General features: G+C 35.4%; 1 protein-coding gene across 4 annotated transcripts in view; it reads left to right on the top strand.

The window, feature by feature from the left end:
• Positions 1–26,523, top strand: part of SATB1 (SATB homeobox 1) — a 182,140-nt gene that overhangs the window by 43,475 nt on the left and 112,142 nt on the right. For 2 of the 4 annotated variants that reach the window (XM_082258588.1, XM_082258585.1), the window contains exons 1-6: positions 1,209–1,910; positions 5,516–5,751; positions 8,423–8,599; positions 9,252–9,378; positions 10,156–10,279; positions 21,407–21,518. In XM_082258588.1, the coding sequence (XP_082114714.1) occupies positions 5,541–5,751; positions 8,423–8,599; positions 9,252–9,378; positions 10,156–10,279; positions 21,407–21,518 (751 nt within the window). In that variant the 5' untranslated portion in view covers positions 1,209–1,910; positions 5,516–5,540. Of the gene's footprint in view, positions 1–1,208; positions 1,911–5,511; positions 5,752–8,422; positions 8,600–9,251; positions 9,379–10,155; positions 10,280–21,406; positions 21,519–26,523 lie in introns of those variants that run through there. The other 2 variants (XM_082258586.1, XM_082258587.1) reach the window with 2 other exon arrangements.

Raw genomic sequence — 26,523 nt, 5'->3', positions numbered from 1 at the left:
TGTAGTCCTTGTACTGTTCCTTATCTTTGCAGGAACTGAGCCCTGTAGACCTTATCTGTGACAGCACTGAGAACTGTAGTCCTCACACATGTCCCTATCGGTGCAGGAAGTTGTCCGTGCACAGGTCCCTATCTCTGGCAGAATTGAGTCCTGTAGTCCCTGCACAGGTCCCTATCACTGCCGGAAGTTGTCCCCACACAGGTCCCTATCGGTGCAAGAATTGAGCTATGTAGTCCATGCACAGGTCCCTGTCTGTGGTAGAACTGAGCTCTGTAGTCCCGGCACAGGTCCCTATGTGTGCAGTAGTTGATCCCAGAGAAGTTAGTTGTGTGTCCGGTGAAGGGGTTGAGCGGTGGTTGGTTCCTCCTCCGGGGTGTCGGTGTGTGGAGTGCTGTGTGTGTGCTGTGTGCTGTGAGTGTGGTGAGTGCTGCGTGTGATCTCCGGCACACTCCCCGGCCATGCCTTTCCGCCTCCATACAGCCGCCCTTCCCCTCGCTCGCACTGCTCCCTCTTATTCTGGCTATTGTGTATAATCTCCGCGCAGCCGCCTCACTCTAATCAAGAAGATTAGAGATTCTTGCGCGTCCGGAAATCCCAATTCCCCCCCCCCCTCTCTTCTCCCCCCTCCTCCACCCCGGTACACCCCCTCATCCATCTCACCTCTCACCTGCCTGCTAAAAGTCCCCCATGGACCGTCCTCCTCCTCCCCGGCCGGCCGGCCCTTTCCCCTCTCCCTGGCCGCTGCCATTCCTCCCAGCCCGGTAAGCCGCCGCTCTCCTCCTCCCCCTCTCATCATGTCTCTCCTCCTCCTCCTCCTCTGTCTCTCTCCCAGGACGTCGGCTGATCCGGGGCCGCCAGGGAAGGGCTTGGGGCTGCGGGAAGGGAGCCGGTGGCCTGCCTGCTGTTATTTTGTATTAAAATGAGGAGGAGGAAGAAGAAGCAGCAGAAGAGGCAGCAGCACAGCACCGGAGGCATCCGCAGCAGCAGCAGCATCATCCTTATTAACGAGAGCGCAGAGAACGGCGGCAGGAGCAGGAGGAGGAGGAGGAGTGATGAGTCAATACAACTAATAATTTAATGGGGACACACAAAACGCAGAGAGAGAGAGAGAGAGAGAGAGAGAGGCGGCTCTGGACAAACACAACAGACACACACACTCTGCTGACACATCGGAGGAAACAACAAGCACCGATATACAACAACAATCAATACAACAACAAGCACCACCAATACAACAACAAGCAGAACAAGTCATGGTGCCCATTGTTGAATAATGCATGAAGATCTGGAGGATCCCAGCAGCCTGATCCCAGCCACTCTCCGTCCCCATTCATCCCTGTGATTTGGCCCCCCGGTTGTTTCGCTCCCACCCCTCCCTCCCATCTACTTATACATGGAGACATCGCCGCTCCTCCACCTGTCAACTCTGTAAAAGTGGCAGCACTGCTCCTCTTCTCTTCTTCTTTATTCCGGGAAGAAACTTTCTACAAAAGAGGGGAGATGACAGCTACTGTATGACATCCGCAGTCCTCTGATCCCCCCCCCCCCCAATCATCGATCGCCCCCCCCCCCTCTTATTTCTCCTTCCACTATGACTTGATTGTCAGCTTCCAGGACAAGACCTTCTCCAGCTGATGAAAGATTGATACACTTTTCTTCATCTCCCCCTTCCTTGTTTTAGCCATGCTTTAATTAGCCCTTACTGTTTATTATTCTTATGACTTGACGTTTTTTTTCCCCTGCCCTTCCCCCCTTGTTCTGGGGGAGGCCATGAACACACAAACATAAAATCTAGAAAGGAGGATACAAATATTATTAAAAGTCAGCTGTAGATCTACCAGGTGTCTGTGCCTCCACCAGGAAGCTGGCTGTCCCCAAACAATTTCTATGCTGTATCAAGTTGTCAAGTGGTGAGTGATCCTTTTCTTCTGATCTCTGTGTGTCTCTGTGTGTCTCTGTGTATCTCTGTGTCTCTCTGTATCTCTGTATCTCTGTATCTCTGTGTGTGGCTGGAGTTTGTGTGTTGTGACACTGTAGCACTTTTGCTCCTTTGTCTCTTTAAAAGGTCAGAAGGAAATCCTGGTCGGGATCGTGGCAGTCCCAGGGATTGGCAGCCTCCAGCAGTGGCTGGGAACTTCCCTCTGCCTTCCTGGGTCTCTGGAGACTTGACAGTGTTGCTGCTGCACTAATGTGCTCCGTGTGATTGTTGTTTTGACTTGGTGGAGGAACAGCAGGGTGGAAAGTTGTGCTTAGCTATCAGCTGCTGTTTACACATAACATGTTGGAGATTTTGTTTCATGAAGGTGTAGTCCTGGATCTGAGAGGTTCCTGTTAGCTAGGTGTGCAAGGATGTGCATGGAGTGGGCAGGTTACAACACCAGGATAAGGGTCCTTATTTTCAAAAAAAGTGACAGTTATTTAAAAATTAAACAAGTCATATGGCTGAAGATGAAGATCATTATCATATAATGTGTTTACATGATTATCAGTGACGTAACAGTTCCGAATTCTATTTGTAATGAATGGAGTTTGTATTATTTTATAGTTTTATGTATGTGCGTGTTTACGTATGTATATGTGTGTGTATATATATATATATATATATATATATATATGTATATGTATGTATGTGTGTATATATATATATATATATATATATATATATATATGTGTGTGTGTGTATGTATGTGTGTGTATATATATATATGTATGTGTGTATATATATATATATATATATATATATGTATGTGTATATATATATATATATATATATATATATATATATTATATATATATATATATATATATAGTGAGTAATCTCTTTTATTCAGGCCATAGATAACAGTAGGTGGTCACATTTACCTGGACCTATTCTGTAATATTAATGGAGTGTCAGGGATATACCCCAAGGTGGTTGCATTAAAGTTACTGACATACCCATGTGAATATACATCTAAATATATAAATGTTGGAAATGTTGAGGTATACTCCGGTCACCCATTAGAACATTAGAACTGAAGAGGCTACTTAGATTAGTACCAAAAAAGTAACTTTACAGAACAAGTCTAGAAGTGTGTTGCAATCTATGTATATATATATATATATATATATATATATATATATATATATATATATATATATATATATATATATATTACAGCTATATAGCAATTTCCATAAAACATTTATATATATATATATAAAATTACAGATATATATATATATATATATATATACATTACAGATGTATATATATTACAGCTATATAGCAATTTCCATAAAAAAATTATATATCTATATATATATATATATATATATATATGTATATGTATATATATATATATAAAATTACAGATATATATATATATATATTACATTACAGATGTGTATATATATTACAGCTATATAGCAATTTCCATAAAAAAAATTATATATATATATTTTTTTTTTTATTACAGATATATATATTACAGCTCTATAGCATCTTCCTTAAAAAAAAAAAATAATAAATTAAAAAAAAAAAAAAAAAAAAAAAATATATATATATATATATATATCAGCTCTATTATAGTTGCCATTATTATTATTATTATTATTATATTAATATACCTTCTAAAGAATAATATACACTCCTTTTTATCTTAAAAAAAAAAAAAAAAAGCTTTCCACAACTTGTTTGCAGACAGACTTAAAGGTGTGAAGCATTCTACTGTAGCTAATGTCTGTTTCCTCCTTTCAATGACACATAAATGGCCTGCCTGCTCATTCACAATAGGATACAGCTGAGCCAGGGAGACCGTTCCTTGCTGACCCTGTGTCTGCAGCGAATGGGTTAAGGAGATTGAGGCAGTGCCTGACAGGGATAACTACAGATAATAGTCACCGCCTTGTGCTGTCATTGTGGGTACACTCTGCTCATCATTATTTGTAATTGAGATCTTGGTGAACTTTAGCCTTGGGCACAGTGTTTTAAATGGAGGGGGGGGGGAAATCAGATGGCTTATGCACATTTGATTCCGATTTTTGACACAAAATACATCGTGGGTAGTCCACAAATCAAGTAGTCCTCTACGAGCATTGTCCTGGTCACATTCCTCAGAAATAGCTTGTAATTGGAGGGAATGTAGTGTCTGACACCCAGACATCACTTACATCATGACTTGAGTGCTTGCACTTTATCACTCTAGAACTGCTGCAGTCTTACTTCCTTTACCAAGATAGATCTAGATTTTAATGTTTGCTGTGTTCAGAGGTAGGGCATGCACTGTTCAAAAGTGCAAGCCTGATTTATTTGAACCTAAGACCTTTTCTAAAATAAGTGTTATTAATAGACCTAAATTAAGCTTTTTATTTAAGTAAGGTCTATAATTCATATTGGAAGGTTAAGTTTTAAACTTTGTCTTCTCATTATATCTGGCTTCCAGAAAAAGTATAAGAGCCTTATTTTAGCAAAATTAAATTTTTTTACACAGCATTTTACCCTTGTGTGTTTGCGTAGTTGAGGGTTTCAAATACATGAGTTGAGAAGTCATATTTATGTGATATGAATTTGAAAATGATAGCGACTAGACTTCCTACAACAAAGTTTCTGATGCCGTCCCTAATATCTTTGTCTATTGTAAATGAAAAAGAGGGTGCCTTTGATAATTATTTCTATAAATACATTAAATATTGTCAGAAATGTACTAAGTAACAAGTTGTTAAACGTGAAGATGGCACTGTCTGTTACATGGAATCCTAAAAAATGCAAGAAAAGTTTGTAAACTCTGTAAAAACTGTTGCAGCAGCAGGTGCATACATGTGCAGTGTAACATTAAAAACCTTTAAATTAAATTAGTTATTACACATATATATTGATTAAGAAGTGATATCAGGTAATACAAATTTCTCTATCTTTCATGCAAGGCTAATATGACATCAGTTCATGCAACATATTTACATGAACCAGTTTTCAGTTCATTCATTTTTACATTGGTTACCCAAATATAGCTGTTTACTTTTTATGTTCTTGAAGTGTTTAGGAAACACAGGTGAACGCAGGTACTGAAAGATTCTGAAGTCTTACACAAAAAAAATAAAAAAAATGAAAGTAAAATCATTACAGAAGTCTGTCTTACTAAATCAGGGAAAATGTTTTGTACAAATTAATTTTTTTTAGGGTTGCAGAACTTTCCGTCAATAAATTGTTGCTTAAGGTGTTGTAAGCAGATTCCTAAATCAAAGCAGTGTCAATAGATATGAGTAGTAGACTTTCCAAACATAAATCAATATATACAAGCTTTGCAGGTGTTCATTATTTGTAGTCAATTAAAAAAAAAAATGGGTTGGTTCCTCTTACGAGATGTGTGCTACAACTAAATTGTCCAAGCAATTTTATTTTTATGTCTATGTATGTGTATGTATTTTGTACACTAGTAAAATTGGTCACCATTTGCATTTTTTTTTCTATGCTACAAAAGATGAGCGTGCCTCATAGATTTATAAACACTTTTTTTTTTTTTTTTAATTGAGCCAGGTGATCCTTAGAGGCGGGACTGAGCATGGATCATTCGAACGAGAAAACTCAGGGGATAGAACATTCAGAAATGTCTAACAATGTAAGCGATCCAAAAGGTCCGCCAGCCAAAATAGCCCGCCTTGAGCAGAATGGAAGTCCTCTAGGAAGAGGAAGAGCTGGAAGCACAGGAGGAAAAATGCAAGGGGTGCCTCTTAGACATTCCGCTCATATGATGAGGTCCAGTATCCGAAAAGGTAATATTCCTAAGACAAGCTCACTTCCTAGGTGGATGCAAGATAGCAGCTGCATTTCGGTACTTAGTGTAACATCAAAGTAGGTTTGACATTTGTTATTTTTCATTGATTATCTTATAACTTATTATCATATATATATATATATATATATATATATATATATATAATATATGTTTATGTATATATATATATATATATATATACTGTGTGTATATAAATATATATATATATATATATATATATTGCTATATATATATATATATATATATATATATATATATATATACTGTTATGATAAATATTTATATTAGTTTTGTGGGCTTTAGCAAACAAGATTTTCCAAGATTTACTTTCACACTTTCACTACTCTCTTTATTTTTATTTTATATATATATATATATATATATATATATATATATATACATATATATATAATTTTTTTTTTTTTTAATGCTTGCTTTGCCATCCTCTAGCTGGACAACACATCCTCTAGTCTGTGGGACACAGAAGAACAACTTAGACACAGTTGAAAACTTCAACACATATGATATGGAAATCTAAAGAATGGGCTTATTATAGTTGCTTCCTTCAGGTTTGGAATGCTCTGAGCATTATTTGGAGACAACTGATAATTTCAGCTACATAGTTGAAGGCATTGGAATTTCATTGTCTTCAATGTGTAACATTTATCATACAATCCTTCATTTTTGCATTCCGTTTGGCGAAAACAAAGCATATATTGATCTTAAAATGAACAGACACAGCAGTTGGTATTGTTAGATCTCTATCTATTAAAATGGAAAAAGAGCACTTCAGCAAATTCTTTGGCCTCAGTTCATGATTACCCTATTTATTGATTGTTTGCCAAGAATGTATGCATCTTAAGAAAGCCAGGGCAGAACAAGCATTAAAAATATAATTTATTATGGCTTTTCAAAGCGAGTGCATTAATATTGTACTGAGGAGCTGGAGCAAGGCTTTATAAAAGGACTTTCTGACGCCTGCAAACATATAAGTTCTATAAATTCCTAAATAGGAGATTTCAGCTGCCTCTGGTAGTATGTGATATTTGCACAGCAAAGTTTAATGCCAGGACAGTTTTAGACAAGGATTCTACAGACTCGCTGCTCCTTATGCAGACTTGTTGTTTACATAGGCTCATAAATGTTCAGCAAAAGCTCAACAGTGCCTTCAGGTTGGAATCATCTTATATTTTTAGCACTGACCAAAGCTTTCCTCTTTTTTAATGCTGGACAGTTATAAAGTTGCTGGGCCAAGCATTCAGTCAGATGGGAGCAGTTAATGCGAGAATACTGCTCTTTAATGCTGATGACTTGAGGAAGGACAGCACGTCACTCTGTGCTAATAACATGTATTTGCTCTGGGTTAAAGATCTATGTGTGTAGCTTGATTTCTTTTTTTTTATGGTCATGTTATCTCCCATGCGTTTTAGCAAGGAGAGCTTTAGATAATAAATTGTTTATGAACAAGGTATCTTTTTATTAAAATGAGTTGATCAAAAGTCCATCTAAGTAGTAAGGTTTTAATTGCGCGGAGCTATAACCTCTACTAAAAAGACCCAAGCAGTGTCTCATGTAGCATGTTTCAGGCTCAGGGAGCTCTTTCTCTGAATTGATTGTGATCTTTTCTGGCACAGAGGAAGGGAACAAATGAGAGACTTGCGTAAGGTCACAAGGAGAGTTCACATAATGAATTGAGCTCCCCTCACCCACTTCAAAGACAGAGGAGTCCCTACTTAGCTACTCCTTCAGAAGAGAATAGCTACAGTCCTCCTACATGTTGTTGAAAGAACAGTTCCAGATCTTAACCAATTGAATACCAATGTCGACTTACTAAGAAATGGATTTGGATGAGTGATTTTTTTATTTGATTATTAACAATAAACAGCTTGTGCAGTATATTGCGAGGGTTGGTTTCCAGGAAAAAAAGTAATATTTTTTATTTATTATCTCTTTGACATTTTGTACATTTTAATCTTTTAACATAACTTAGTTTGTGATATAGTATGATATTGTTAGCTTTTTAGTAATGCACTTGTGATCAAAGGTTTAAGTACATTTTGCAACACGCACACTGGTTCCTTTTAGTTGGTTGTATAAAACCTCATTTACATGGTGGTGTGCTCACAATGTGTTTTTCAGGGTAGTCTATGATATCATTGTCCACCACAGAAGATAGCAGATACCTTTTTTTAAAATGAAAACAAAAAAAAAATAGGCAAATATTTTCCTTAAATGACCACTGTAGTGCGTTGTAATCATTGCTGCTAAACTGTTGTCAGGAAATTAAGGAATGTATTTCTAGGACTTTTAAGGGTATCGCTTTTCTACTTTTTATATTGAATTACATTCTAGTGGGCCGCTGTTTCAGTAATTAGTAAAGTACCCATTTTTTATTTATTGTATTGTTAATGAGATATTATGTTGTACCTAGTCTAAAGCATCCATATGTTATACCTTACCGTTCCATTCATAAAATTAATTTAACTTTAGGTCATCAGAAGAATTAAATACTTTTATTGTACATTTGTAGTATAGTGATTTTTATATACTGTACTTCAATTCTTGTGAGTCTTTTGGATAGGTTTTTTGTTTTTATTTACTACCTGTAACTGTTGTTAGTGATTTTTTTTCTCTTTTCATGTTTGTAGGAAATATGCTTCCGGTTTTTTGTGTGGTGGAACATTATGAAAATTTCATTGAGTATGACTGCAAAGAGGAGCATGCAGAGTTTGTATTGGTTAGGAAGGACATGCTTTTTAACCAGTTGATTGAAATGGCTCTACTCTCCCTTGGATATTCTCACAGCGCAGCTGCCCAAGCCAAAGGTAAAAAAATAAAGTGTAAGAAAATGGGTGTTACACTGTTAGCGTTTTAATTTCTTCTTTTATATTTCCATATGATTATTTATACTATAATATTTTTTGCAGCTAAATAGTAAATAACATAGCTAGTTTTAAGGGACTTCAGATGTTAGCACTGAATCATTAGCATGACTATTGACCTTAATAATATGGTCCACTGAGAATCTAGGGAGAAATGCTGAGCATATCTGAGCAGATGGAATGCTGAAAGTCAATTTGCATTTATGACTGAATACCTAGATGTGTTTCCTTTTCAGTTTTCACATTTTTGTTATTATTTAGGCAGCGTAATTTGCTGCTGACTCTTTCTTAAATATTTAAGTGTGAAACTGTTCAGGCTCAGTTTCTCTGAATTTTTTAGGCAGAGATAGTGGTATTTTTTTGCTTGTTAATTTATTCAAGTCAAGATGTATATTTCTCATTAATTATTATTAGAGATATTGTGGTATTTATCAAGCTCCTTATACTCTATAGTGTATTTTGACATTTTTTTATTCGTATTTTAGATGCTTTTTTATAGGTCCGGCTGTTTTTTTAATCTTCCTTTTTTTTTTTTCATTAATCATTATCGTAGTGTTTAATTTTTAAAGTAATACGCTTTATCTTTATGACGCAGGGCTGATCCAGGTTGGTAAATGGAATCCAGTTCCACTTTCCTGTGTTACAGATGCTCCTGATGCCACTGTAGCAGATATGCTACAAGATGTGTTTCATGTGGTCACACTGAAAATACAACTACATAGGTGAGTCATGATGTGTATACTGCTTAGTTCCTTATCAGTTACAAATGTCTTTCATTCCCTTATTTTTTTTTTTTTTTTTTAATATGGCGTGCGTTAATATACTTTCTTGGCATCAAAAGTTTATAGAGAGACTGAAGTATTACTTTTACTTTTGTCTGACATACATTTTGTTATACTTCTTTTTTTCGTTGTTGTTGTGTGTATGTGTTAGTGTGCTTTTTTTGTTACACATGCTGTATATGCTGAATTATATTTAGCCAATTAATTCAATATATGCATTACAAATGGGTATTTTACATAAAATGTACTTAACAGAAAATATTTTTGCATATCCTGCACAAAGCCATCTGGGTACATTCTGTGAAAGAATGACTTCACCCTTCTTAATGTAATCTGGTATGTGACATATTTTTTTTTGTTTTGTTTTTCTTCAGCCGCAATAATAAAAAAAAAAAAAAAAGACTGATCTTAAGCCTGTTTCTCCTGATCAGTTGTGAGAAGGCATTGCACCTTAAATTGTTTCACCAAGCGCATCAGAGCAGGAAGGTAGAAGTAACATGCAAAAATAGTCGCCACATGCAGCTGATGTATAATTCATGCATCAATACAGCAGATGTGTTGTATAAAGTAATTAACTAATCGGAACAATCAGGAGACCGAGAGCAATCTCCAGATGCATCTGCTTGATGCGCAAAATGAAATCTGTCTGTCTTAAAGGAATGTTCTGCAGCAGGATGCAATCTTGTAATAATCCCTTCTCTAATCTGTCTCTAATAGTTGCCCCAAACTTGAAGACTTGCCTCCTGAGCAATGGTCCCACATAACAGTACGTAACGCTCTGAAGGACCTGCTGAAAGATATGAATCAGAGTTCACTGGCTAAGGAATGTCCTCTGTCCCAGGTATCAGCCTTGAATAGTATTGAAAAACAATACTGCTATGCTGTCAAGCGTCCAATAACTGGCATGACCTCGATAATTGTATTGTGCTTGTTGCCACCTCTAGGAATTGTTCTTAGCAGTGTACAGTGACTTCTAACACATGATCACATCTCATGCTGGAATGCACCTGCCATTCCCCCTTCAGCATTGTGATGTAATTGCCACAGCACACTTTAGGATTTCACGTCCACGATAGCAGGAAAATGTCTTGTACAAAAGCCTACACCCAAACAATGAATTATGCATGCAGCCTTAAAAAAAAAAAAAAAAAAGGTGAGAAAAAGATTCCTCATGGGACTTAGAATAATTACAAGCAACACAATTAGAATCCTGTCATATAATCTAATTAAAATATTCTGGTAATACAATTAAACCATTGAAATCTGTTTTTTTTTTTTAACTACTGATCTGGTAGGACTTTGAGATAATTTTCGGGCTTTATTTGCCCCGATAATGACTGTTTTGCCAAAGTGAAATAGTTTGGTTTCCTAATTTTCTTGAATACTAGTACATTTCAAATGCCCTTTTTTGTGTATGCTGACTGTGCACATGAGTATTATTATTATATTTATTATTATTATATAGAATTTATATAGGTCCAACAGTTTGCTCAGCGCTTTAAAACACAAGGGCAGACAGTACAGTTACAGTATAGTTCAATACAGGAGGAATAAGAGGGCCCTGCTCGTTAGAGTTTACAATCTAGGAGTAGTCTGTGTTTAATGTCTTATAAAAATATGATATTTGCGTGCCTAAATTTGAAGAAAAAAGTAAATATAAAGTGATAGTAGAATTAAAGGGCAAGTCAATACCTTTTTAGGTTGTATTTTGAAGCTTACTTGCTATTAGTGTTTGGACAAATTAAAACGTATGCTTATATAAGCTGTTCTGTGACCTATAGAGAAATAAATGGTGCTCAGCTACATACATTATGCTCTATTCACCTGCACAGACTTTCCTGTATAGCTTGTATATTTGCTATTATATAGTACCTGTGTGTTATCACAGTGCAGTAGTTGCTAATAGATTAATGAGATCAAATACAGTACAATGCATTTACATTTCTCTCTTCACTAGTATGAGAATGTTCTAGTACTTTAGTTATTACTTTTCCGAGCATATACATTTTATATGTGATTTATGCTTTCTCATATTATAGTTCAGTTAGGGAACCATTTTTTTTTTTTTTTAAGTAATGGTCACAGTTTACTATTCACTTTTATATATATAAGCGGCCCACTTTTTGCAACTTTTGTGTATAATTACAAGAATTTGTTGCAGGTGATTTGAATCGTTCTGTAGTTACTGCTGTGCACAATATTTGTTTCTATTCCTCCAGTCTTGTGGCTCCCATTCAATGATTTTTGGCCTGGAAATAATCAAAATTCTATTCATTGGTTGTGAGCCATTCCATGTATGCGTTTATACAACTGCCACATTTGTAACCAGTGCAAGAAAATAGTGGGCGTTTGCTGCAGCGACTCATGGAACCTACAGATAGGATTCGTTCCATTTTTTTCCCTTCTAGTAACACAACAAAGTATAATTAAACGGAAGCCTTTTTGAATAGTAAGACTGTTCCTTACCTGATTATCTTGCAGGTAAGGTGAATTTGTTCCCACTCTTATGGAAAGAGAGAGAGACTATAATTTTTATTTTTTTATTACTCTAGTGGATTGAACTGGATTTCTGATGGGGTATGCAAATTATTTGACTCTTTATTTAGTCTTTGAATATGTTTTCATTAATATTTTCATAATTAAAGCACTCTTTTGATCATAATTTGTAGGTAAATGATTTAACTAGCTGAATGGCCTTTTTTCATGAAAGGGATTTTACATTTATCAGATATTTATTTTTTGGAGCATATGAGGTGCTCTTTGCTTAGGTAAAACTGGCAAAGCAGCCCAACCAGCCGTATTTTAGGAAGCTAGGGAAGTGCTTCATTTACCCCGCAGACAATCAATTTGAGTCTAAGCCAGAAAATCTGTGTTTGCCCCGAAGTTTGTAAAGTCATTTTAGTGTTTTCGTTTTAAATGGTCTAAAGTTGGTATAAACCATGCCTCACTCTCAGTGTATAGTCACCCCAGTTTGTCTCCACTGTTGGTCCATATTGATTCACTCTTATATTTACATATCCAAGTGATCATTATTATTTTTACTTGATACTTTGAATATCAAACGGATTAATTTTCCAGCTTTTTTGTTGTTGTATGAAAATGGAACTGCCTCAGCATTTAGTTAGGCAGTGTATTCACAGTACTCCTTATACGATGTAAGCAAAGATGTAAGCAAATCAGTTAAGTACCTTAAAATATTGATAACAGCTATAGGATTTATGTATTAACTGCATGCCAGTAATCTAAGCTGTAGCCAACAATAATAATTCTGTAATAGCAGATGCCAAGTAACACAAATGTGTTAAATACACATGGTCTTCTCTTTGTAAAGCCATTGCTGAATCTCATTTGTGCTATTATTACATTGCTTGCTTTTAGGTACATAGCTGTCCCATCAGCTTAGGATCACATATTCTTGCACAGTAGGTAAGAAGCAGAGAAGCTTTATGTTTTATCTGGTTGGTATAATCCATTGCCTTCCTATGGTAGTCTATATGTTCATTTGACAATACATTAGTATCCAATTTCTTTTTAAATGGAAAGCTTAATGGAAGGAAAATTGCAGCTTTTTCTATAAGATAGCATCCAAGTGGAACAGTGGAATCTTGCTTATGGGACGCAGCTCCAGCAAATAAGTTCTGTGCAAACTTTCCACTGTTTTATCTTGAAATTGCATATGACACATGGCCTTTCTATTTATGTATCAATAGACTCTTCTGAAAGATTGCAGTGTGCAGCCTTTTAAAAAGACAAATTTATAATTTTGCATACACTGTATTTTGTTATATAATAAAAACCCAGCTCATAAAATATTCAAAATGTATTATGTATTTGTAGTACCATGTACAGGTTCTATTGTTTTTTTTAGGTTGTAGCCATGAGAAAAAAGTTTGCTCATGAGTCAGTTAAAGTGTTCCCTTCTACTTGCTAGACCTCATTTTATAACATTAATTAAAATAATGTTTGCTTTGGTATTTTACAATTATAGTCTACTCCTCTCCATCAGCAGTATAATTAATGCTGGTGGTTATTTATGTTTGTCAGAGTGAATGTATGTTTAGGTTAAGTTTAGTGAACAGAGCACTTTTCACCTGTGATTTAGCTCTGCAGTGTTGTACAGTATATGTGTGTTGCATTGTCTACAGGGTAGATAAAAACCCAACTACCTACAGCCAGAAATGGAACAGGAAGATATATTGTAATATCCTTTACTGTCACCAACTAGAAAATGCTGTACCGAATCGTATTATCCAAAGGGGTTGCAATTTCGTTTTTGCCAAAGGAACAGGAAAAGTTTTTTGAGCTTACAATACAGTGCCATGGTCTTGGTCAGGGGTTAGGCTGACTACACTATAAAGTTATTAAAGTTATTGGAAAGTCTCATTTTTTTTCCTTTTATTGACAAACATGTTATACTTACCCGTCTGTGCAGTTGGTTTTGCACAGAGCAGCCCAAATCCTCCTCTTCTCGGGTCCCTCTTCCCTTCTTCTGGCCCCTCCCTCCCATCAAGTGCCCCCCACAGCAAGCAGCTTGCTATGGGGGCACCTGAGCCGAGTCACATCTCCATGTGTCCATCCAGAAACAAAGCTGCCGTTTCGCCCCGTCCCTCTCTCTGCTGATTGGCTAACTGATTTTGATTTTCAGCCACGGGGCCAATGGCGCCACTGCTGTGTCTCAGCCAATCAGGAGAGAGACGGCCGAGGGTCTCGTAGACATCGCTGGAGAGAGAAGGGGTTCAGGTAAGTAATAGGGGGTGCTGGGGAGGCTGTTACACCCAGAAGGATTTTTATCTTAATGCTTATCTTCTGACTTTACAAGTCCTTTAAGTTAATATAACTTCCATGAATTGGTTAGCCAGCCCAAGTCCACTATCAGTTAAGGTAATTGGGATATCGTCTTCTATTTATTTGTAAAAGATTAATTTAAAAGTTAAATGCCTTTAGAATTTGAGACCCCAAAGTTCAATTTGTGACCGACTTCTCTGAATTATTTTATCAGACAAGGAGATTCAGAATTTAGTATGTATGGTGCAGATTTCATAAACATTGCTAGGTCCCTAAACATCTTTAAATATATCTAAGCTGTCTTTCTATTACACTAGATGTGCAATACTTTATAACATTTACATGGAAGAGTCAGGTTCCCAAAACATAATGTAGTTGAAGGTGAGATTAGATAACTTTTTAAAAGCCAGAGGGTGTCCACCAATAACAGAAATATTTGTTTTGGGGGACAAGCTTTTTAATATAGCCTAACTATTTTTTTGTTACTGCACAGTAAAAAAAGAAATAATTTCATATTGTCAAATGTAGGAAAAGCTACTATAAAATCAAATAATATTTGAAACCCTAAACCAAATTTGTGGAAACATAATAAAATACAGAAAAATAAAAAAAATATATAAAAAATATTAAGAAAAATTATTCTCTAGCAGCTTTTTAGAGATGCCTATAAACAAGAATTCAAATAAATATTTCGCAAGAAGAAAACAGCACTCAGATTATTCTAATAATAAGCTCTAATAATGATCAAGAGAAAATAAAATGAAATAAATCCTAATTATTTAAACATATACCAGATTGAATTGAACTAAAATACACATATACTGTATACAGTGTGTGTGTGTAAATATGATGATTCTTCAAAAGGTTTCTGCATTTTAAAAAAAAACGAAATTATATATATTTAGGGGCGAAAACTTTTTGAAGACCCCTCGTGTGTGTTTGTGTATGGGTATATTCAAAAGTCTTTCTTTTGAAATTAACACCATAAATCTTATCCCCCACTGAGACAAAGTGCATTTCAAAATTCTATCCACTGTTCATTAGTGCAACACCCAGTGCATCCCTCTACCACCCGGACAACATACTAACCAGAAGAATAATAAGGCCAAATATGCCTACAATTATCCACCACACAAGTTTTAAAATTCTATCATCCTCTTTGGACTTCCAACATCAGATCTTTTTGAAAATGTCAATAATAAAATGCAAAAGAGATAATCTCACTGCATAACTCCTTTTATGAAAAACCCTTCTTTAAAAAAATATGCACTAAGCACTATGTATAACAGCAGTCTAATATTCCACCAGCTCACAGTGCTAGCTGAAACTCCCTTTCCAACACAGATGTTTGATGTGTGATGACTTGTTAGTTTAGGTCCAACCCAACGAGTTTCGTTGGTGGACTTTGTCAGGGGCTGCTGACAAAGTGCATTCATAAAACATGCTAAGCAAGAACCAAAGCATCTGTGCCGGAAATTAAGTTTGCAACCAGTGCTGTGAGCCAGTGGAGTATTCGATTTCCATTATATGTATTGCTTAGTGCACTATGCACATGTAAGTGTTTTTATATTTTTTTATAGCACAAAAGTAGTTATGTGATGAGATTATCTCTCTTGTTTTTAATTGATGACACAGGGCAGATGCCTGCTGTGTGATGATGTTTTCATGTATCTTCCCATCCAATGCATTCATCAGTGGACATTTTGAGGATCTTTTGAAGAAGTCCATTTATGTAACACAGACCTAGAGGAATAGGAACCTAAGATCTACAGGAATACAGGCATCTGTGCTAAGAAGGGAGTTTGCTGCTAGTGTTGTGAACTGGTGTAATATTAGACCACCATTTATATGTACATAGTGCTTAGTGTGAATTTTTTATATGGTATTTTTATATTATTTTACAATACAATTTTTAATAAACTGAGTTATCCAATGAGAGTATCCCTCTTCTTTTTAATGACACTTTCAAATAGATCCAATGTCAGGAACGCAAAGAGGATGATATAATTTCAAAATTTATCTTGGGGGATAGTTTTAAGCATTTTTAGGTCCAATATATATTAATTTTGTTAAACAAAGTTAGAATTACAATCTCACGATAGGTTGCAAATTGTCCAGAAATAGGTTCAGATGTTACAACCGGGAATAACAATATACAGTATTATCACCTTAACACTAAAAGTGCATATCAAAATCAGTTCTAAGAAAAAAAAAAAGATGCAAAGCATCAATAGGTAATAGACTTACTCAACACCCGTGATCCGTGAATTTTAAAAATTACCCATTACCAAAATTGACCTAGAGGTGACAAAGTAATGAAAAAGTAGAAGAAAATGATAGAAGAGAAATAGTAGAAAATATCAGAAAATGATTGGACCTGGAAGTCTCAAGAAAAAAGCAGTAAAGTTGCACACCCAGAAGACAATGTAATATCCATTTGCCTTGCAATTGTATGTAAGAAACCAACTCCACAAGTCTTTTAGCTGATTCTCACATTTCTTCCTGTCCATAGACTTCTATGGGGCTGTAATGTGCACCATCAGGCAAATTCCTGTCCATAGATTTCTATGGGGCTGCAATGTGCATCTTCAGACACATTACAGCCCTATAAAAGTCTAAGGACTTGAAGAAATGTGGGAATTAGCTAAAATACTTGTGTAGTTGGTTTCTCCTATACAACTGCAAGGCAGGTAACTATATTTGGAGACTGCTTGGGACTCTTTAAAGTGGAAGAGACCTGGTAGAGCCTATTACTAAATGGAGGTGACATCTTTTGAGCTATATTTGCAGATCATTTAACTATGATCAGATGAGTGAGATTGGATGTCGGGAGAGGTTGAGCACTTTCTCACATGGTGGAGTCAATTCACAAAAAGTATTACACATACAAAGTTAGGTTTGAAATAACTGTTGAACTTGCCATGAGTGCTGTTGGACTTTTTTTTTAAATGGACACTATTTCAATGTGGTTTAAGGACTATTGATTTTTTCCAAAATTGATGTATGTATATATTTAAGGGAATTGGGAATATTTTTTTTTAAATTTACAGCACTACCTCATATCAGTTTTTTTTGTTTTGATGTGCATGTGGTATATGAGGATCAATGCTGACAGTAAGGTAGTGGCAGTGAATTTAGATGACTTTTGAATTTAATTTTTCACTTTATATTTTGTGTTTTAGATTTAATATTAATGTTAGTTTGTGTTTGATCTTTGGTACAGGAGTTTTGGGTATTGTTGGTGAATGTAATATGCATATATTGGGCCCACCATCCTCAAACCTTATGAAATTGTTTTCTGTTGTCATTTAGGATATTAGCTATTTTTTGTGGGTCATAACCTATTAAACCTTTTGCTGGGCTTGGGATAGAGAAACTGAGGTCCTTTCAACAATCTGGCTTTGGTAATCTTAGCCATTTAAATAATAAAGAAGACCGATCTTGAATAGAGTGAGGCGCATGCTCCACAGGTTCATTAAGTAAACCTATACTAGGCAATTTGCTGTATTGGTAGACCAGTTACCCATCTCAGCAAGGCAAAATATTTTATTTTAGGAACCTCAGATCTTTGGACATTCCCACCAAACATGATACATTGTCCCTAGGAGATTATATCCCCTAAAACAACAGGGAGAGGAAATCGGGTACATTTTTGAAAGGTGAGAAGGAACCAAGAACCACCTTGTTAGGACTTTAAAACTGGCTTCATTGTAACAGTTAACATTTCCTTCTAAGAGGCTTGACAGCTCATATGTCATTGAATCAGTTCTTTAACAACATAAAGGCCCCTCTTCCAGTCTACCATATAGGCCAGTTTGTGTGGAGAACTAAGTAATAGCCCATAGACGATGGATATGCCCCCTCTCTGACCCAAATCTTGTGTAAACTATTTTTTGTATGGCATGTATATAATACGAAATTTGATGGAACTACAATGTTTCAGACAGAGGCATCTCCAATACATTTTGACAATGCTGCAGTGTAAAAGGCAAAGCGAAAGGATTTAGTGTCTAGCCCAGGGGTAAACACAAGTTTTTTTAAAAAGATGAGCTATGAGATGGAATGCAGAGGTAAGGTTCTTTTTATGTCACAGTTTATCTCACAGTGCCAGGGAATGTGAAAGAGTCACTGAAAATACAGGAGGCCTCTCCTTTGGTTATTTCTATTTCAAGAAACCAATGGTAAAGAGGCAAATTGCTTGTTTTTCCATTATGATCCAGTCAGGCCTTCTAATCTAAATGTTAAGCATTTTTACCTTCATTTTCTAAGGGGGTCCAACTCTTCTGGTGAGTTTATAGTCTAGATGGTAGAGGAATGCACTCATGAATATTGGATTTCTGTCATGATAGAAGTTTTGAAATAGACTTTGTCTCAATGGTGGACACAATTTGTTGAGTTTCTTTAAAAAAAATACTGCATTTAAATAGAGGTTTTCTTTGTATGTTGAGTCACGAGGGAGTCATATATTTATTAACGTATTTTAGTTTAGCTTCAACTGGTAAATGTTAAATTAAAAAGGATTTATTTAATTTTATTTTGTTTTGGTCACTGGTACAGCTGAGCTCTGTTTTGTTCATGTTACTTGACTACTTATGTAGCTCTCAGAACTGCCCTATTGATTGCCTTCATAGGTTATTATGAAGTTTTGGAAAAATAGAAGGAACATTTCTTTCATCATGATACTTGCCACCATAGTAAAGTCTTGTTTTGCGTTTATAAAATTACCAGTTATAGCGATGGTACTCAGTAATATTTTGGTAGTCAGTAATATTTTGTGTGATTTTTGTGGCCACATATGATTCTGTGAAACAACAATTATGCAAACAACAATTGTGTATTTCTGTTCCATTCTAAGTTTGCATGCATACTGTACATGTGCTTTAATAATGACTTTGTATGTGGGCAATATTTTAGATGCATTGCCCCAAGCTGTCATGACTTGTCTTGCAGAGTTGTAAAGTCTTGGTTTTACAGACCCATATAATTTCCTGGTATAAATTATTATGGACAAGTTGTAGAAATTTGTAGCCACACAGATGGGTGAAGTATCGACGTCTGTGATACAGGAGAAATATTGCTTTTTCTAATGTCCAGATTACACTGTTTAAACAGTTTTGACATCTGTCTTTAAATTTTTTTGGAAAGGAAGACTTTGCGAAGAACCATTTTGCAAAGTGTTCTCCATTCCAGCCTTCCTTTTACCTGTATTATGAAAGCAGATGGTCTGCCTGTCTCTTGAATATTTATAACGATCGAAAACAATCTCTTGCTATTCACCCTTAGGCTTATGAGATGTCAGGACTGTTCTGGTTGGGAAAAAAAAATCATCTTGGGTGTTTACAGAGAGAGGATTACATTAAGCTGAAATGACTATACATTTTCGAGTTTAATATTTGTCCATCAGCTGTTTAATCATATTTAGATAATTGTGTAAATAAGTTGTTTCAGTCGTTGCCCTCTCTACTTTATAGAGCTTGAAATCTTTAAACACTAGTAAACCAGATTTGTAAATATGTTTTTTCTCGCAGTGTTTATTTTGCTTGCAAAGCGGTATGAAAAAAAAAAAATGTTTTCCTTGTTTGGGTAAATCAGATGGAAATTTTTTTTCTGCACCTCCTACTCTAGTTCTGGATAACTACAAATTATTTAAATCCATCTGGGGCATAGCCTGTACTGTTTTAGCCATGTTGTTTATGGCATTTTAGATCTTCCCATGTAGAAACTCTTTATTTTTATTATTTTTGAAAGGGGACAGTCTACACTTTATAGATTGCAGTTGTGTATTGTTTGGCCTTGGAGATACTTTATAAATGAATGCTTAATATAAATCCTAAAAAAAAATGTAACCATGAATTTCTACTAATTGTTCCCCTTTGGTCTGCTAAATATGCCATTGAAAGTGTTTTGCTTTATCTATTCAGTGTGTGAAAAAAAAAACTTGTTGATCCTGACAGATATCTAGTAAGGTGATAGCTTCCTGTGCTGTCTGGCTGTGCTGCACTCTTATCAGCATTGTTTGCAGCTGTCTCTGTTTACTACAAAACACCTCTTCCGCTTTCTGCAGTCCTGGCCTACAGTAGTCCTGAAAGTGCTTCTTCTCCACAGATACAGTACTGCGAACAAGTGAGCACTGTCACCTTAGGACAGGAAATGTGTTTCTAACAGGATTACCAGATAAAACTAAAGAACAAAAGCCTCAAGAAAATTAAAAGAAACACTTTCCAGTGGAAAGTCATGCAGATCTTTAAGCAGCATATACATGATTTTTGGGCATGCTCACACTTAGTTCCAATTTCATTGTTACATAGTTATTCTGGTTGAAAAAAAACACAAGTTCATCCAGTTCAAACAATGGCACAGTTGATCCAGAAGAAGGCAAAACCCCCCAATAAAGCCTGATCCACTTTACTTCAGCAGGGGGGAAAATACCTTCCTAATCCCCTAGGAGGCAATCCAATATTCCCTGGATTTCCTTATGTTATCACCTATGAATGTAAATAGTGCATTGAGGTTGGCTTGTATATTGTAGTTGTAAAAAAAAAAAAAAGAAGCATTTTTCTTGCGCATATTTGGACGACGAAAGTCAGCAAAGGGTCACCTCATTCACTAAACTCTGGGGAAATTTCCCTGTAAAGTGCAACTTCCCTTGCAAAGTGAACAGTCTGTTTTCCTTCAGGAAATCAACCCTGAGAAGTCCTGGCACACATTATACCTAAGTGTGAGCTGGTGACGGTCTTTATGGAATGTCTATAGATGTCATCAGTGGTAGTGGTAATCATTTCAGCTCAGGCATACATTTTCTAAGAAGAGACTACATACAAATACGAGTTTCTACTGCCAGACTTTTTTTTTTTTTTTGGTAAATGTTATGGTAAAGTAAATTTAGTTTATTGTTGTATGTTAACATTTTACAAATTCAAATTGTGCTTATTAATTCTCATATGTAATTCCCATATGCAATGCAACTCTGCAGCCACAGCTTTCATACTGCTTAGATATGTCAATAGAACCAACATAGAATTCATGCTACTTGTTTCAATTTTAATTTTATTTGAAAAAAATAAATTTGCTTGTTATTTTATTTTTTTAATCAGTCACACTGACACTTTTTTCTTTACTTGTGACACATTGTGTGCTTTATTCCCCTTTTTTTCATTTGGTTTTCCTTTCCTTTTTTGTGCAGAGTATGATTTCTTCCATTGTGAACAGCACTTACTATGCAAATGTCTCAGCAGCAAAATGTCAAGAATTTGGAAGGTGGTATAAACATTTCAAGAAGACAAGAGATATGATGGGTAAGTACAAAAACAATTGCATAAAGTGATTGTTTTCAGTGACATTGGATAAAGTCATAATTAGAATCCTTTAGATTCACAATTAGGAGCCAATATAAATTTTGTAAATTGAGGTTGAGGAAGAGGAAGAATGTGATATGTACAGTCTTTTTTTCTATTTTAGCGGCTCTGGTCTACATAGTCTTCAGGCTTTCAGTCATACCACAATGGGTAAAATAATTTATTTAGTTTATTGGTATTAGAAGGACAGATGCCTTTGCCATGACAAATTGATAGAAGCCATAGTTTATAAAAAAATTAATAAATAAATAAAAACTTTCTGTATAATGAATGCTTTGGCAAATACATCAAGTTTTAGTACAGTAAAGACAGTCAATGCCCAAATAAAGCCTCAATTAAAGTTATTGGTCATTTTTACAGTTTTTTTATTATAAGCATGGAATCTGAAATTAAGTCTAATAAGTTGAGTTTCTCAAAACTACTGTTGTCTGACTTTCAAGCTGCGCACAGCTTATTCATGTTGATGCTGATAAGATGCCTCAGCACAATCAAACGTGTGCAGCTTATGGGTCTGATAAAGGAAGCCTCCTCAGCAAGGTATTCTGTTTGAAAACAGTGCTGAGGATATTTTACAATATAAAAAAAACCCACTCATAATTGTATATGTTTTGTAATAAACCAATACAATAGTGAAATGGTAATTTTGTCAAAGTTGTTAACAATGGAGTTACAGTGGTTTTTTGCTATCACTGACCACTCAACCACTCAAACAGCGAAAAAACATTGCCAATTGGGGCAACATTTCTTTATACATTATAGGCTAAGCTATGTTACAGTTGTGAGCTGTGATTTACTGTGTAATATTTCACCATTCCTGTTCAATTGGCTTAGCCTTAGACCATAGTTTCTGTCCTTGATTAAAGGATATTTTTGGTAGCATTTGTGGAAACAGCTCTTATATGTTTTCCCTAAGAGGTCAGCTTCAGTCAGCTGAGGAGTAGTTTCAGTGAGATTCTCCCTTGGTTCTTTAGTAAGAATACATTCACATGTTTTTGTGCATTGAGGCGTGTTGCATTTATTTTAAGTTGACTCCCAAGATGCCCCTAATGCATGAAAATAAAAGTGCACTACCATCATTTTTGACAATGCAACACACTACAATGCACAGAATATTCACTTGTGGGCAATGTGGCACCAGGCCACAATGCTTATACCAGGTGTTTATACCGTTAAATTCAAGTGTGAATTCAGATTGTTGGAGTTCCATCAGCATGGCCTCCCCTTTAAAGGCAGTGTAATATGGGGATGAGCTGGCTGTGTACACGGTAGCATTGCAGTCTGTTATGGTGGAACATCTCTAAAATAAAAAAATATATACAAAATTTACAGATATTTATGAGTTATCACAAAAAACTTCATTCTGATTAATGCACGATGTTGCATTTTCATTGGCATTTCTTTCTTGCTTTGTTTTATTTCACTATTTGGCCCCATACTGGTGTGAGTGGGTAAAGAGTTATCTATGTTTTTAGTAAGAGTAAGTTAAATTTACCTTCTGTTTTAGTGTAGTGTAATTGTTGGCTTGCATAATAAAACTACAGATAGGTAAAGTGACAGCTGCCTATAGTTACATGTCATACCATTGTTTTATTGCCTAAGTTGCATTAGCAAAAATTACTATGGAAGGGTTAAAAGCTCTGTCAGGTTTTTAATGTGCGTCCTCGCTGGGGTGGTTTTTTAGTTGGCATTGAATTAGGAATAGAAGAAAATCTGATAGGGACACACTGGTGACTAAAGAGGTTTCCCTTAATTTGGTGAGATTTTTTCTAATTTCCTAATGTGTCTACAGGACAGGAAGTGAGGATAAATCCCTCCAGTCGGACACAGATGGCAAAAAGGTCCTGACGGGCTTTAACAATTCCACGCTTTGAGCTTTGTTCTCCAAGCCTGTGCTTTGAGCATAGAACTATATTTGTTTTATCTTTATAGTTCTTTGTAAAAAATTTGTTTCTCCTCTCTAAGATTAAGTAGTTCATTGGTGTGAATGTAGAACCATTTTCTTCAATATGCTGACGAGTATCCAGTTTAAATGACATGTATAAAGTCCCATTACTTTGTATTTTTGAGAGAAATACTTTAAAAGCTGTAGATATGTAGTTTGTAAATACATTTGTCAGCTACTCCTTTTTAATGGTTTATCCATATACTTAATAGATGTCTCTTGCTGTGGCATGTAAATTATAGTGTGCTTTGTTTAAGCTTCCCTATTTTAACATTGCCTTCCCAATTGTTTTGGCACAGAGAAAAGTGCTGAGATTTTAGCAGTTTCAAACACTAGAGCAAAGAAACTATCCATACAGACAAATTACCTTTTTTAATTAAAACAATGCATTGTTTTCTGTTGCATTGCTTTGAGCTGTCAACTTGGCCTGATCTGTCCTTTGTTGTAGAATATTGTCCCTAGTCTAGCCTACATCCACTGTTATTGCCTATCGCAGAAACAAGACATTAGAGAGTCCTTTTAGTTAATATCTCAGATATTCTTAACTATAAAGAGATTTGTTTGTTTTTGTTGAATTTAAATCTAAAATCCAGGCAAACTGCTAAATTTACAGGTAAAATACATATATAGGGAGTTATTTTATCTGCCAAAAGATTTGTATATTTGCCAATTCTGCCCTGATATTAACACAGCTCTGACACACAGCACGGCCTTGTTTGGTAGGGCAGGACACTTATTTTTTTCTGCTGCACGTAATCAACTCCAGAAGACATGCTGGTAGTATAAGTGGCTCCTTTATAAATTGGCCCTAGTATGTGTGTACAAATTTGGTTATGCACATGGACTGGAAGACCTGGCAATGTAAATAATCAAAAAAAATAAAAAAATAGTCTTTCAAGCATATCAACTATGGTGCCCAGGGAGCTGGCCCACAAAACAGTGTTGTATAAAACTGAATGGATATATACTATATATACACATTCATTGAAGAAAATACATGAATATATTGGGGTTGATTTATTAAAGGAACAGAGACTGTTTACTTTGCAAAGTTCACTTCAATCAACAATTTCATATTGGCAAAAATCCTGTTTTTCTAATTTCCCACACACATTATTAGATATTTAAAGTGAAACTGGGCTCATCTTATTTAGTATCATTCACCTAATGAACAATCATTTTGCTGGACTCCTGTTGCCACAAGTAAGTATGGATATATAGTTACATGACTACACAATACCAAAATTGCTGCAAAGAAAGTTTCATTGCAAATTTATTTCTATTACACAATTTTTTTTTTTAATGAAGTGGATTGAGCACTGCTTGATGGTGAGCAGCGCATCGAAAGAAACATTGGGGTTGATTTAATAAAGGCAAATAGGCTGCTAACTTTGCAAGGGAATCATCCTCAGAGCTTAGTAAAACTCTCCTAGCTTCATCATCTAATTGGTTGCCGTTTCTTTAATTTTTCTTATACTTGATTGGGTATTCTTAGCAAAGTTTACTAAGCTCTGGCGAAATTCCCTTGCAATATGCAACTTCCCTTGCCCAAAACAGTCATTCATATATTGTGTTGATTATCAGACAACATCACACATGGTTACTACAAGCACTTAGTTGCCTCAGTCTGATTCACTTTGCCTACCTTTCATGCAGTAAATGAAACTATATTGATAATTAGGCATAGCTGCAGAATGTAGACATTTCATATTATAGCACAAAATGTTCACATGCAGCTTGTTGTACTTGTTAAATTAATTGTCCATTACTTAATTAAAACAAGGCAAGAGCAAGCAGCCACGTAGCCAATGTGCCTTAAAACTGCACCCAATGGCTAATTTTATTATTAGTACTCTTGCTAATGGACTCACATACTTTGGCTTTTCAAAAGTCCTGGAGCTGGTTTATGCAACTGAAGATAAAGTGGGTTGCTGTGGGCTAAAGATCAAGACATGACTTAGTATTCTTTAAACTCCCTGATCCAGCTTTTGAACTCCCATGTGTACTTTTGCATTTATACAGTATCTGTAAAATTGATTTTACATTTGGGATTATGAATACTTTTGCTTTTAATGAGGCTTTTTTAGGCACACTCAGGTGCTATACAGTTTGGCAGCCTGCACATTTCTGATGCTCAAGCACCAAATGCTTGGATATTTTTGGTTTCATCATGGCAGATACATGAGATCTATCCAGTTGGCCTGAACTCTGACTATCATGCATCATGTGATTTATTTCAGATTAGCTATTGTATGGCATGCTCACCTGCATTCATGTCATAAGAAATCTCTAAGTTTTGTGCTCATGTATTTTGTGTGCCACCAATACATAAGTCTTGTGTAGAAGACATCTAACCATAAGTCGTATACATGTGTGTGTGTTTATAAAATATAATAAATATATAGATATATCTATATATCTATCTATATAGATCTAGATCTATATATATATATATATATATATATATATATATATATATATATGTATGTGTGTGTGAGAGAGCGAGCGAGAGAATATTTGTTTTTAATTAATGTGAATGAACTTTGCCTTCTTAACTATCTGATAGCAGAATTAATCAGATGTGCTGCTCAATGCCAAAATCTATTTTGGAACTGGCTCATCACTTATCTGAACTTTTCAAATACAAGGTCAGCGCTGTATTAATTCAATGAACCCCAAGGGCATTTAAAAAAATATTTATCTCAATATGTCAGATGGCAGTATGATTTCATTCTTTGACCAATATAATACAGCAGAGTTTGTGACATTGTGTAGGTAAAGAAAAGATTAACCCCCCCCTTTTAAATAATCAAATTTTGTTGCTTTGCAGCCCGAAATAAAGAAATGTCAGAAAAAAACGGAATTACTGAGTTGGAAAAAACATCAACCACCTTATGTCAGTATTTTGTTGAACCACCTTTTGCTTTAATTACAGCCTTTAGTCTGTTGGGATATGTCTATACTAACTTTTCACATCTAGACCTTGCAATATTTGCCTACTCT

Source organism: Pelophylax lessonae, assembly GCF_965119305.1.
Source record: "Pelophylax lessonae genome assembly, chromosome: 5".
In the NCBI taxonomy this organism is placed as follows: domain Eukaryota; kingdom Metazoa; phylum Chordata; class Amphibia; order Anura; family Ranidae; genus Pelophylax; species Pelophylax lessonae.
The sequence above is the reverse complement of the archived record's forward strand: the minus strand, read 5'-3'. Positions and strand labels throughout refer to the sequence as shown.